The sequence below is a fragment of the Microcebus murinus genome, chromosome 10 (assembly GCF_040939455.1).
Source record: "Microcebus murinus isolate Inina chromosome 10, M.murinus_Inina_mat1.0, whole genome shotgun sequence".
In the NCBI taxonomy this organism is placed as follows: domain Eukaryota; kingdom Metazoa; phylum Chordata; class Mammalia; order Primates; family Cheirogaleidae; genus Microcebus; species Microcebus murinus.
The window spans coordinates 3,438,968-3,453,053 of NC_134113.1; the positions used below are offsets into that span (position 1 = coordinate 3,438,968).

The 14,086-nt window shown below is 61.8% G+C and overlaps 1 protein-coding gene across 1 annotated transcript in view; it reads left to right on the top strand.

Annotated features, from left to right (window-relative positions):
• The window catches only part of CELSR1 (cadherin EGF LAG seven-pass G-type receptor 1), a 150,194-nt gene that overhangs the window by 122,212 nt on the left and 13,896 nt on the right, over nucleotides 1–14,086 (top strand). The window contains exons 16-24 of the mRNA XM_012756954.2: nucleotides 257–358; nucleotides 1,043–1,137; nucleotides 2,881–3,090; nucleotides 4,595–4,778; nucleotides 5,263–5,406; nucleotides 7,882–8,089; nucleotides 8,793–8,960; nucleotides 10,836–10,962; nucleotides 13,621–13,821. Coding sequence (XP_012612408.2) covers nucleotides 257–358; nucleotides 1,043–1,137; nucleotides 2,881–3,090; nucleotides 4,595–4,778; nucleotides 5,263–5,406; nucleotides 7,882–8,089; nucleotides 8,793–8,960; nucleotides 10,836–10,962; nucleotides 13,621–13,821 — 1,439 coding nt within the window. The remainder of the gene's footprint in view (nucleotides 1–256; nucleotides 359–1,042; nucleotides 1,138–2,880; nucleotides 3,091–4,594; nucleotides 4,779–5,262; nucleotides 5,407–7,881; nucleotides 8,090–8,792; nucleotides 8,961–10,835; nucleotides 10,963–13,620; nucleotides 13,822–14,086) is intronic.

Below are 14,086 nucleotides of genomic sequence, written 5' to 3' on the forward strand. Positions count from 1 at the left end.
TGTGCGTGTGTGTGCAGGTATTTGGGGGTCCCTGGGCAGCCTGTGTCTGTGTTCTCTTGACTTTCTGGAAACCTGGCCCTCCGCAGGGGCTGGGGGTCAGAGCCCGGGTCACCCCTTCCCCAGTGCTGGCATCGGCGGTGGCGGGGACGACGTGGAGGGTCCGTCGGTGGGGACGGGCCTCCCGCGGGGGTGCAGGCAGAGAGCGCCGTGCATGCGTGCTGGGCCGTGCTGACGCCCTCCTCCCTCTCCACCCCAGTGATCTACAATGGGTGCCCCAGAGCGTTCGAGGCCGGCATCTGGTGGCCGCAGACCAAGTTCGGGCAGCCGGCCGCGGTGCCGTGCCCCAAGGGATCTGTGGGTGAGTGTCCGTGGCCCGTGGCATCCACAGGGCAGGAAATTGGGCTGAGGCGTGTGTCCTTGCAGAAGAGCCAGCCCCGACTTCGGGGCTCACAGAATGTTCCGTGATGGGGAAAAACGCCTTCAGTCAAAGTGCTGGGGAGACATGAGGTCACTTTTCTTTAACAGTAAGTGACAAAACAGGGAAAGGGCATAACAAAGACATGCTAACAAACAGCGTAGGGGGCGACACCCAGAATCAGGCCTGGCCCCTCTCCGGCCCTGCCACGCCCAGGCTGGGGGCCTCGGACAAGTGGCTTTGCTGTTCACGCGTTGGGGTCGCTGTGAGGTGGGACGGTGACCGTGTCCGCGCTGTGAGGGGCGTCTGGCGCCCAGCGGGGCAGATTCCCGGCGCGGTCGGAACCCTTGGCCCTCGGCGAGCGGCCTTGCCGGTTTCTTTCCTCACGGGCGCGCTCAGCTGCGCGGTTGTGTTTTCCGGGCACCGGCAGGGCCTGGTTGTGAACGTCCGCGCAGCTGTGGACGTGGCCGCTGCGGGAAGAGGGGCCCCCGCGTTGGCCTCGTGGGCCCGGACTCCTCGCGCTCTGCAGGGCTCTGGGTTTAGGGACATCCCAGTCGGGGGTTAAATAAGCAGGCCTCGATCGACAATCTGAATCTCGGGTTTTACACGTCTGTCCTTGTCCTCTAGGGAACGCGGTCCGACACTGCAGCGGCGAGAAGGGCTGGCTGCCCCCCGAGCTCTTCAACTGCACCACCGCGTCCTTCGTGGACCTCAGAGCCATGGTAGGCCCGGCCTCGGGCTGTGCGTTCAGTGTGTGTGTGTGCACATACGGTTGTGCATAAGCATGTGTGTATGTGCATATTTATATGTATGTGCATGCGTATGCACAGGTGTGCCCGTGTGGGTGTGTGGGTGCATGCATGTGTGTATGTATATGGGTGCGTGTACGTGTGTGTGCATGTACGCTTGTGCATAAGCATGTGTATGTGTGCATGTATGTGCATATTTGTGTGTGTATGCATGCGTATGCACAGGTGTGCCCGTGTGGGTGTGTGGGTGCATGCATGTGTGTATGTATATGGGTGCGTGTACGTGTGTGTGCATGTACGCTTGTGCATAAGCATGTGTATGTGTGCATGTATGTGCATATTTGTGTGTATATGCATGCGTATGCACAGGTGTGCCCGTGTGGTTGTGTGGGTGCATGCATGTGTGTATGTATATGGGTGCGTGTACGTGTGTGTGCATGTACGCTTGTGCGTAAGCATGTGTATGTGTGCATGTATGTGCATATTTGTGTGTATATGCATGCGTATGCACAGGTGTGCCCGTGTGGGTGTGTGGGTGCATGCATGTGTGTATGTATATGGGTGCGTGTACGTGTGTGTGCATGTACGCTTGTGCGTAAGCATGTGTATGTGTGCATGTATGTGCATATTTGTGTGTGTATGCATGCGTATGCACAGGTGTGCCCATGTGGGTGTGTGGGTGTATGCATGTGTGTATGTATATGGGTGCGTGTACGTGTGTGTGCATGTACGCTTGTGCGTAAGCATGTGTATGTGTGCATGTATGTGCATATTTGTGTGTATATGCATGCGTATGCACAGGTGTGCCCGTGTGGGGGTGTGGGTGCATGCATGTGTGTATGTATATGGGTGCATGTGCGTGTATGCGTGTGTGTGCATGTTTGTGTGTACATGTGGGTGCATGTGTATGTGTATGCATGTGCGTGAGTCTGTGTCTGGCCGGGCTCCTGGGCTGGGGAGCTTGGGCAGGTGGCACAGGCACCGGCTGGCGGGTCAGAGGCCTGGAGCCAGCGCTGTTTCTGCCACTCGGGAGTGCCGGCCTCGGAGCTGGGTGCCCACACGCTGCTCTCTCCCACGAGGACCCAGCTCTGCGCCTCTGGGTCTGACGGCGCAGGGCGACCCCGCGCTCAGCCCCGTTCCCCTCTGGTCCTGCCCTTTTACTCTCTCTCATCTTCTACGTGGTATCATTTTCTAATGTTATCAGCCAAAGTTCATCTCTGGGCCTTTGGGTTTTCTTTCTTTTTTTTTTTTTTTTTTGGAGACAGAGTCTCACTGTGTTGCCTGGGCTAGAGTGCCGTGGCGTCAGCCTAGCTCACAGCAACCTCAGACTCCTGGGCTCGAGCGATCCTCCTGCCTCAGCCTCCTGAGTAGCTGGGACTACAGGCATGCACCACCATGCCCAGCTAATTTTTTCTCTATATATTTTTAGTTGGCCAATTAATTTCTTTCTATTTATAGTAGAGACAGGGTCTCACTCTTGCTCAGGCTGGTCTCAAACTCCTGAGCTCTAGTAATCCTCCCGCCTCGGCCTCCCAGAGTGCCAGGATGACAGGCGTGAGCCACCGCGCCCGGCCTGGGCCTTTGGATTTTTACGTTGCTTCCCGACAGGGAAACTTTGACCGGAAGGTAGTGAGTTTCCCGACAACAAGCAGGACCGAAAGCGACCCAGGTGGGTCTGCAAGTGCCGTGACTGCCCCCCCCACTTCCCCGTTGCAGAATGACAGGCTGGGCCGCAACGAGACGCAGGTGGACGGCGCCGGCGCCCTGCGGCTGGCCAAGGCGCTGCGCAACGCCACGCAGCAGACCGGCACACTCTTTGGCAACGACGTGCGCACAGGCTACCAGCTGCTGGCCTGGCTGCTGCAGCACGAGAGCCGGCAGCAGGGCTTCGACCTGGCCGCCACGCGGGACACCGACTTCCACGAGGTGGGCAGTGGCAGCCCCACGGGGGGAGCCCTGGGGCCCGCGGCGTGGGGCCAGGCGTCCTGTAGGGGCGGGGGGTGGAGCTCAGCTCGCCCGCGCTAGATCGTGGTGTCCGGGGTCCTGGAGGCGGCACTTGGCCTAGGCCCGTCCGGTGATGGCCGAGCTGATCTGAGCATTGGGGGGTGTTTCGGCAAGAAGCCCGTGGGTCACGGTCTTGGTGGCAACCAGCCACAGAACTTCCTGTGTGCCACACGGTGTTGCGAGCGCCTCTTCCTGAATCAGCCACCCTTCCTCCCTCACAGCTTACGGGGGGTATTGCTATCCACTGCTTGACAGGTAGGGAAACCGAGGCACGGAGAGCAAAGGGGTTGGCCCAAGGGCCTGGCTCGTAAGGGCTGGGGCCCAGCAGTGGGCTCTGGAGTCTGTGCTCCTACCCACGCCCCCGGGGTCCTGCGTGCAGTTGTCCACACCTCCGCTAAGGCCCTCCCGTTCTGCCTCTGTTTACCTGATGGCCCCCAGAGGCACCTGTGTGGAACGAGCGCTGAGGGCACTCACTCATCCTGACGTGTGACAATGGCTGTCACGGAGCCTCCTCCTCACTCTTCTCCAGGCCTCCTTGACCACGCAGGGTCCCCGCGGGACCTTCTCGTCCACACGGAGCCCCCTGGGCCCCAGCAGGGCCCCTCGCTTTGACTTGAATCCCAGCCTTGCAGCCTGGGCCCAGAGAGTTCGTTCCGTTGTTGACTCTGCAAGCAGCAGTTTTCCCACCTGCTGTCTTCTTTTTGTTTGTTTTTTTTTTGGGGGGGGGGGGGTTGAAACAGAGTCTCGCTTTGTTGCCCAGGCTAGAATGAGTGCCGTGGCGTCAGCCTAGCTCACAGCAACCTCAAACTCCTGGGCTCAAGCAATCCTCCTGCCTCAGCCTCCCGAGTAGCTGGGACTACAGGCATGCGCCACCATGCCCGGCTAATTTTTTCTCTATATATTAGTTGGCCAATCGATTTCTTTCTATTTTTAGTAGAGACAGGGTCTCGCTCTTGCTCAGGCTGGTTTCGAACTCCTGATCTTGAGCAATCCGCCCGCCTCGGCCTCCCAGAGTGCTAGGATTACAGACATGAGCCACCTCGCCCGGCCCCCACCTGCTTTCTGCCCCGGGTGGCGGCCCCCGAGCCCCTGTGTGCAGCCTCACGCCCCCGCCCTGCCCTCTGCATCCCATTCGGGTAACCCTGCAGGTGCGCAGAGCAGCGTCACTCCCTGGGTAACCGAGCGCCTGCCCGTGGGTGGCCTCAACGCCCCATCCTCTGTCTGGCCCCCGTGTGGTGGTCCCGTCCCCAGGCTTACCTGGCAGGTCCAGGGGCCTCTCCGTGCACCTCCCCCACCGCAGCCACCTCCCCCATCCCTGCCGGGCTCCGTCTCGCCGGGCAAAGGCCATGGGGGCCCGGCTCCCCGCCCCCACCACCCGCCAGGCCTCGGGGGCGGGAAGCTGAGCGCCGCCCGCTTGTCCTCCCAGGACGTGGTCCACGCGGGCAGCGCCCTCCTGGCCCCGGCCACCAGGGCGGCGTGGGAGCAGATCCAGCGTGGCGAGGGCGGCTCGGCGCGGCTGCTGAGGCACTTCGAGGCCTACTTCGGCAACGTGGCGCGCAACCTGCGGAGGACCTACCTCAGGCCGTTCGTCATCGTCACCGCCAACATGAGTAAGGGCCGAGCCGGCGGCGGGCGGGTGGGACCCTGGGGCCATCGGGGCTGCGTGGCCACAGGAGCCGGCCCGCCCCGGGCTGACCGAGGCAGGTGGGCCGCCGGCCACTGCTCAGCCGCTGTCTTAGAAAAGTGATGCGTCGGTGGCTCTGGCCTCTATGTCCTCGTCTGTGAAAGGGGCCCTTGGGCAGACCGGCCTCGGCGACACACCTGCTCTGGCTTTCCGAGCTGCGGGCGTGGGAGGCGCTCTAGGAGGGGGGTGTCGGGGGGCCCACTGCAGTCCAGCCGCGCCTGCGTGGGGGTGGGTGAGCCCCCGGGCTCACCGCAGACGGGACAGACACGGGTGGGCGCAGAAGGACGGAGGCGGATCCGGTTCTGCCGTGGTCAGTCGGTGCCCAAGTGGCACTCCTGGTTCTTTCGGAAACGGCGAGCACCTGGGAAGGCCCCGGGCGTTGTGTGTGGCTAAAGGACCTGTCTCCCCAGTTCTCGCCGTGGACGTCTTCGACAAGTTCAACTTCACGGGAGCCAGGGTGCCTCGGTTCGAGGACCTCGACCAGGAGGTCCCCAGGGAGCTGGAAGCCTCGGTCTCCTTCCCGGCCGACTTCTTCAAACCGCCCGAGAGAAAAGGTAAAACTGCTTAGAGACCCGCTGCCACCCTTGGCCACCCTTGGCGTGGGCCAAGCAGGCCCTCCACCCTGACACTCTGCTCTCGTGCCTTGTTGTTCACTGCGGCCCCGAGCCCCAGTCTTTGCTGTGACCGTCCCCGCTGCAGGCTGTAATCCCAGCCTGGTCCCCATCCCCTCACCTCCCTGTGCCCGGTCCACCTTGGCCCATAGGGCACACTGGCAGTGCTGTGACCCAGCCCAGGTGTCCCAAAACAGTGCTGTGACCCAGCCCAGGTGTCCCAAAACAGTGCTGTCACCCAGCCCAGGTGTCCTAACCAGTGCTGTCACCAGCCTGAGTGTCCTGAAACAGTGCTGTCACCCAGCCCAGGTGTCCCAAAACAGTGCTGTCACCCAGCCCAGGTGTCCTAACCAGTGCTGTCACCAGCCTGAGTGTCCTGAAACAGTGCTGTCACCAGCCCGGGTGTCCCAACCAGTGCTGTCACCCAGCCCGGGTGTCCCAAAACAGTGCTGTCACCCAGCCTGAGTGTCCCAAAACAGTGCTGTCACCAGCCCGGGTGTCCCAACCAGTGCTGTCACCCAGCCCGGGTGTCCCAACCAATGCTGTCATCAGCCCGGGTGTCCCAACCAATGCTGTCACCCAGCCCGGGTGTCCCAACCAATGCTGTCACCCAGCCCGGGTGTCCCAACCAGTGCTGTCACCCAGCCCGGGTGTCCCAACCAGTGCTGTCACCCAGCCCGGGTGTCCCAACCAATGCTGTCACTGAGCCTGAGTGTCCCAAAACAGTTCTGTCACCAGCCCAGGTGTCCCAACCAGTGCTGTCACCCAGCCCGGTGTCCCTAGCCAGTGCTGTCACCCAGCCTGAGTGGCCCAAAACAATGCTGTCACCCAGCCCGGGTGTCCCAACCAGTGCTGTCACCCAGCCCGGTGTCCCTAGCCAGTGCTGTCACCCAGCCCGGTGTCCCTAGCCAGTGCTGTCACTCAGCCTGAGTGGCCCATAACAGTGCTGTCACCCAGCCCCGGTGTCCTAACCAGTGCTGTTGCCCAACTTGGCAACTTGGCTGTCCCTAGCCAGTGCTGTCACCCAGCCTGGGTGTCCCTAACCAGTCTATTGGCCAGACCCCCGGCTGGCCGTGCTGGGGGCTCAGGGCCCACCCCCACATGGCAAAGCCCCGTGTCGCTCACACGCTGAGGTTCACGTCTAAACCAGGGTCTACGGCATCCAGGGGAGCACACTCTAGTCAGTGCCCAAAACTGTTAAGTGATAGTACCCCAAAACGTGCCTATTTCTTTACAAGGTCTGTACGTGGCCTTTTATATCCTGATGCCAGGTACAGTTGAAACACCCATGTTTTACCTGAAATGAAAACCTGGGATGCAACCCCCGCAGGCTTCAAGTGGGACTGCAGAGGGGTGATGTCATCAGCCAATTTCATGAGGCTTCTGTCACTTTTTAAAAAATTGTGAAATACACATAAGATAAAATTTTCCGTCCTCACCCCTGTGAGCGTGCAGTTCAGCAGCACGAAACACACGCATGCCGTGAGGCCGTCTGTCTGCACGGCTTCACATCTGCAGTCCTGAACCTGTCCCCACCGAACACTGAATCCCCTCCCTACCCCCCGGCACTCACCGGGCGACTTTGTCTCTACGAATTTAACACCCCCAGGACCTCACATAAGTGGAATCCTATGGCGTTTGTCCTTTTGTGACTGTGTTACCAGCTTATGTCAGTTAGCATAATGTCTGTAAGGTTTGTCCATGTTATAGCAGATGTCAGGATTTCCTTCCTTCCTTTCTTTCCTTCCTTCTGTCTTCTTCTTCTTTTTTTTAAGAGACAGGATCTTGCTCTGTCACCCAGTGGTTTGATCATAGCTCACTGTAGCCTTGAACTCCTGGGCTCCAGCGATCCTCCTGCCTCAGCCTCCCGAGTAGCTGGTGCTATAGGTGTGAGCCACCACGCCCAGCTAACTTTAAAAAAAAAAAAATTTTTTTTTGTAGAGATAAGATCTCTTGATGTTGCCTAGGCAGGTCTTGAAATCCTGGACTCAAGAGATCCTCTTGCCTGGGCCTCCCAAAGTGCTGGGATTGCAGGTGCGAGCCACAGCACCCAGCCTGAATTTCGTTCCTTTCTGAGGCAGAACAATGTTCCAATGCTTGGCAGACCACGTTTGTTCGTCCATTCGCCTGTCGGTGGACACTGGGGTTATTTCTGCCTTTCTGCTGTTGAGAATAAGGCCGCTGTGAACATGCGTGTGAAAACACCTCTCCTAGACCCTGCTTTCGGTTTTTTTGAGCGTACACCCACAAATGGAATTGCTGGATTGTGTGGAGACGCCGCATTTAGCTTTTTGGGGTCCTGCGTGCTGCCCCCCGTGGGACATCTGTTGGTACCTGAGGAGCACTTGCTCCAGGTGCTGGTGGCCTGGTGGGGCGCGGGTGTCCCTGGCCAGAGCCCTGACACTGTCCACGTTGCAGAAGGCCCCGTGCCGAGGCCAGCCGGCCGCAGGGCCGCCCCGCAGACCGCGGGCCCCGGGCCCGGCGCCGAGAGGGAGGCCGCCGCGTCCAGCAGGCGGAGGAGGCACCCGGATGAGCCCGGCCAGTTTGCCGTGGCCCTGGTCGTCGTGTACCGGACGCTGGGGCGGCTGCTGCCTGAGCACTACGACCCCGACCGCCGCAGCCTCAGGTAGGGCCCCCACCGCCCACATGTTCCCCGGCGGCCTGGCGCCGTGACCCCGGCCCTCGACACACGCCGCCACCCTGCGCTATGGGCAGCTCTGGACCTGCCCCGCGGGCACCGGCTCCGCCCGGTCACACGCCCTCGGCCCCTGCTCCTCTCGGTGCCCTGCCCCTCCCCGGCCTGCACCCCGGGGCTGTCGGGGTGGTGCCTGGCACCTGCCCCAGCCTCGAGGGCCGCTTGGCCAGCGCTGGCTGGAGGGAGTGAACGTCCCCGTGGGGGGCCGGGCGCCCCGAGGCTCTGTTTTCCACCCTGGGCGTCGGTACCCAGAGGCTTCCAGGCTCTGTGGGCTCCGCGTCCGTGTTGTTCTTGGGCGCTCAGCGACATCCGCCGTGGGCCGTACCGTGTCCCCGGGTGTCTTCTGCTGCATGTCTGAGCCGATCGTGGCTCTGCCAGGGTGTGCTGGGGCTGTCGCGTCTCCCCCACACCCCCACCCCGTGCCTTCTCTTTGCCGTTCAATTCCCGGAGTCCCCGTGTGGCCCAGAGGCGACACGTCCCTTCCTCCACGGAGGAGGACACAGCGGGGCTCGAGGGCCGCGATTCGGTCACTCCCAGAAAGGCGTCGCCCTGCGTCCCCGTCGCGTCTGCGGCGGGATCTGAGCGGACGCCCCCGGGTCACGCGAGCCCCTGTGCCCTGGCGTCTCGCCCGCAGGGTGCCCGCCCGGCCCGTCATCAACACGCCGGTGGTGAGCGCCGTGGTGTACAGCGAGGGCGCCCCGCCCCCGCGCCCCCCGCAGCGGCCCGTCCTGGCGGAGTTCGCCCTGCTGGAGACGGAGGAGCGGACCAAGCCCGTGTGCGTGTTCTGGAACCACTCCCTCGAGTAAGTGCGACTCCGGGCTGGGCAGTGCCGCCTCTGCTGCCGGAGCCGCGAGCCCCCCGGTGAGGGCTTTGCCAGGGCCAGACTGTGCCCGCCGTCCCGAGGGCAGAGTGTCCCCCGGGGACGGTCTCTCGTGGCCGATGCTTCCCTTGCAGCCCCGCGGGGGGCGGGGGGCCGGTCTTCCCGCTCTGCTTCCGGGGTGTCAGAGCCTCCCCCGCATGCCTGCACACACGCAGCCGTGTGCACACGGACACATGCAGACACGTGCCCGCACGTACACGGGCCGCCCGCCCGCAGGACTCCCGAGGTGTGGCAGCCAGCGCTCAGGCCACCACCAGACCAGGGAGGACTTGTTCTGGCCACAGCCAGACGTCAGCCTTGCCCCCCCCCCCCCGCCACCCCAACCCCCCAGAGCAGCACAGCGCAGCTGCGGGGGCCGGGTTTACCCCGCCAGGGGCCACGCCTGCCCGGGGCGGGTTTGTTCAGAGCAAGGAGAGCAGCCAGGGTCACAGCAGGTGCGTTCCTGAAACCGTCTGGGCGAGGAAAAGGTGTTGCATAGTTAGAAAAAGTGGAAGTAAGCGATTTCTGCCCACGTAGGGCAGGATGTGGTTCCTCCAGCCAAAAGCCTAGGTGCTCCCGCCTTTGCGTGTTTGGGGTTTCCTGGCTTTTCGGCTGCAGGGCTTATGTGAAGTGTGGACTTATCTGAGTTCCCATCTTTCCGGGGCTTCCTTTGTCTCTGCTGTTTGTTTTCACTTTCGGGGCTTCCTTTCTCTCTGCTGTTTGTTTTCACTTTCGCTGTCTCTAGAAAGAAACAGTAGAACTGGGGCGGCTGGGAATGGCCTGTCGTCAGGAGGGGCACAGGGTCTCGGTTGTAAAAGACTCTCCAGGTGTTTGAGACCAAGGAAGGGGTGATGCTGTCTGGGATCCAGGGCCCCCCAGGCTCCCCTCGCTTGGAGCCAGGACCGAGTGTGGTGAGCCGGGGTTCCACGCAAGAGGAACATTCCAGAATCGCAACTCCTCCGTGTGTAGCGGATGGTGCAGAGCGCTGAGCGGGTCGGTGATCTGCTTCTGTGCTCTCCACGCTCTGGCTAATGAGTAACCCGCCGGGGCTGTAACAGGCACTCGGCTCACAAAGGGGAGAACAAAGGAAGCCCTCTGGGATGGGGGCCTGGGCTCACTGTCTGTCTTTTGAGTCCCGGCAATTAGCTCTGCCTCTAGCGACCTGCCCTCTCCATTATGTGGCTCCTTTTATCCCCGATCTTAGAGCTCGTGGCAGACACATTGACGCGCAACATCCCATTTCACAGATGGGCAAACTAAGGATTTGAGAGGTTACGGGATTTTCCCAGAGTCGAGAGGCCAGGACACACCTTGGAACTGCTCGTTATTTGGGGCTTCCCGTGGGCTAAACGGGGCTAATAACTGGGTCCCGGCTTCCGGGCAGTTCCCATAAAAGGTTGTGCAATCGGAAGATGAAAGTGCGAAGTGAACGTGAGACACGGTGTCTCAAGTCCTCTCCGTTCAGGAGACCGCAGTAAAAGCAGCTGCTTTGCCCCCGGGGTGATGTCCCGACCACGGGCGTGCGGTGGGCACCAGACCCGCCCGTTTGAGTTTCACGGCTGGGCGGCGTCACACTTCGGAGGAGGCTCCTTAGGGGAAGGGAGGCTGTGCACGGGGTCCTCGTAGCCGGGTGCAGGGAGGTGGCCAGGGACGCAGGGAGAGCGGTCTGCGGGGTCGGACATTGGGAGCACGCACTGACCGCTCCTTGTTTCCCGCCCCTCCTGTGGGCCCGGCGGAGCCCCCGGCTGGGTGAAGGCTGCCCCGGGCGCGGGCGGGTTCCTGGCCGAGGGAACCAGCTCACCCCTCTTCCCTCCGCAGCGTCGGTGGGACCGGAGGCTGGTCGGCCAAGGGCTGCGAGCTGCTGTCCCGGAACCGGACGCACGTGGCGTGCCAGTGCAGCCACACGACCAGTTTCGCTGTGCTCATGGACGTCTCCCGGCGCGAGGTGGGCACCCTCCCTCCGGCCCTGCCCGCGGGCCCTGCGCTTCTGATGCCAGACGTTAAGCCCGGCCCCCCCAGACTCCCCCTCCAGCTGCCCCTTTCTTTCTAAGCACTTTGAACAAACCAAACCAACCTGCATTGCAGGGTGGGACGATTTCCATAACAAAGCCCCATTAAAAGGGTTTTCAAAGAGCCCAGGTTGTGCATTAAAGCCTGAGATGGCAGGACCCCCTGGAATGTGCCCCCCTGGCCGCTGCAGGGCAGTCTGTCAGACCCTGCTCTCCACCCGCTGCCGTGGGGCAGCCGGCCACCTCTCTCAGGCCACACACCGGGCACGGAGGCTCTGCCGGGAGCTCTCCGGAGATGGGGCAGCCCGTGTTGAACCTCGGGCACCGTGAGCGGCCTGGGAATGAGCCGGCGCGGTGGCCCTGCAGATGCATCGGGCAGCAGGGCCTGTCCCGGCTCCCGTTTCCCAGAGGAGACGCGGTGTGGGGCCGGCCCGGGCACCGCGTGTGGGGGCAGTGGTGTCGGGAGCCAGAACCAGGTGAAATGGCCCAGAACCACGTGGAAACGGGCAAGATGCTGAGTGGTGTCATTTGTATTTTACTACAGTTTTTTTTTGTTTGTTCTTTTTTAAAAAAAGATGCATCTGCTGCCCTTAAGAAGTGTGTAGGCCGGGCGCGGTGGCTCACGCCTGTAATCCTAGCTCTTGGGAGGCCGAGGCGGGCGGATTGCTCAAGGTCAGGAGTTCAAAACCAGCCTGAGCAAGAGCGAGACCCCATCTCTACTATAAATAGAAAGAAATTAATTGGCCAACTGATATATATATATAAAAAATTAGCCAGGCATGGTGGCACATGCCTGTAGTCCCAGCTACTCGGGAGGCTGAGGCAGCAGGATCACTCGAGCCCAGGAGTTTGAGGTTGCTGTGAGCTAGGCTGACGCCATGGCACTCACTCGGGCCTGGACAACAAAGTGAGACTCTGTCTCAAAAAAAAAAAAAAGAAGTGTGTAGTAAGAGACCTAAAAATTAGAAAAACAAATCGATATAACACGAGCCACCGTAGAGACATGAGCGGCTGACACAGGGTGGACTTGCTCGTGATGGTCACGGGAAGGTTCACCTGGAGGGACAGTGGGGTGGCGGGGAAGGGGCCCTGCCAGGTGACGAGTGTGAGTGATCCCGCTAGTCCCAGCGTTGCACCCCGCCCCGCTGTGGCCCCCCTCCCCCCCGCAGGTCGCTGAGCTCTCGGGTGTCACTTCCCTCCCCTGCGGGGCGGGGAGACGGCAGCACCGTCCTCACGGCTGCGGTCTGCGCACGGCACCAGGGAGCGCCCACCCGCGCAGGTGTGTTGGGGTTCCTGTCCTGCCACGCGGCGAGCGTCCTCTAGCCAGGGCGCTGTTGGCACTGCATCACCAAGCCTGCCCGTTTTCTTTGTGAAGAGGGAGCCGTCTTTTAGCCAAAAGTGTAAATCTGTGATGACATTTCACGAAGCGGGGCACGGGCGGTGCCACAGGGTCCGGCAGGGTCCGGCAGGGACACGCTCGCCTCCCGCGCCAGCCCAGCGTCTGCCTGGAAGGTCCCGCCCGCCCGAGCGAGGGGTGGGGCTCCGCTTCTCCCTGGGACCGCAGGATTCGCAGCGAGTTCAGCTGCTCCCCTTTTTCTTTTAAGGCGTCAAAGTGATACGGAACGTAAACCGTGAGCGTAGAATTCAGGGGGCTTAACCACTTGGGTCCAGCGCCCACCGGCTGGCCGCGACACCTCGCCCACAGCCGCACCCACGGTCCGCGCGGCAGTCTGTGCTGTGCGTTGACCACGTGTCCGTCTTGCTCTTGTGTGACGAGGAAAGCTTGAAAGCACTGAGAGCTTGTGTTACTTTACAGGCAGCTTTACTTATCATGTAAATCAGAATAGGTAACCTACACATATATGTTTGCATTACGTTATTATTATTTTTTTTGAGACAGAGTCTCACTCTGTTGCCCAGGCTAGAGTGAGTGCCGTGGCGTCAGCCTGGCTCACAGCAACCTCAAACTCCTGGGCTCAAGAGATCCTCCTGCCTCAGCCTCCTGAGTAGCTGGGACTACAGGCATGCGCCACCATGCCCGGCTAATTTTTTCTATATATATCAGTTGGCCACTTAATTTCTTTCTATTTATAGTAGAGACGGGGTCTCGCTCTTGCTCAGGCTGGTTTAGAACTCCTGACCTCGAGCAGTCTGCCTGCCTCGGCCTCCCAGAGTGCTAGGATTACAGTGAGCCACCGCGCCTGGCCCATTACGTTATTTTTAGATGTTCACAATTTTATTTTGATAAATGAAAAGTCAGCAAAGTCGCATCACGGCTGTCGGCTACAGTCGACGCTGGGCTGTGCGCGTCCACCCGTGGCTGTCGACTGTAGTCGACGTTGTGCCGACGCGGCTAAGCACACTCAGGCTGCTGCGTAGCCGTCACCCTCGCCCGTCTCCGGAGCCTGTCCCTCTCCCAAGCTGCCCGCTGGTCCTTGCCCTCACTCCGTGCTGTGCTGAGGACCGCGTGTGCGTCGGCGGGCTCCTGCCGGCCCCCACGGTCTCATGACCGGCGACGCTCTGTCTGCGTTGTGCGGGAGCCGAGAGAGCCGCGGCCCTCACCTTCCCTCCTGCCTCTTACCAACCGCCCGCAGCACGGGGAGGTCCTGCCCGTGAAGATCGTCACCTACGCCGCCCTGTCCGTGTCGCTGGCGGCCCTGCTGGCGGCCCTCGTCCTGCTGGCGCTGGCCCGCACGCTGCGCTCCAACCTGCACAGCGTGCACAGGAACCTGGGCGCAGCGCTCTTCCTGTCCCAGCTGGTCTTCGTGCTCGGCATCAACCGGACCGAGAACCAGGTGAGGCCCCAACCCCGCGCCCCTGCCGTGAGCCTCCACGCGTGCGCCGTGGCCGGCGTGGTGCTGTCCCTCGGCGCCTGGTGTCACGCGGGTTTCCTCTTCCTAGCGAGGCCATCCCGGCCACGGGTCCTCTCTCGCCTGTCCCAGGGGGGTGGGGGGCTGCCCTGCAGTTTCGGCCGGGTAGGTGCGCCAGGGCGTCCCGTGGGAAGGTGGGACTCCCGGGCCCAGCCAGGTGGGCTCGCGGTCACTTTGCGCCTGGGCGGGA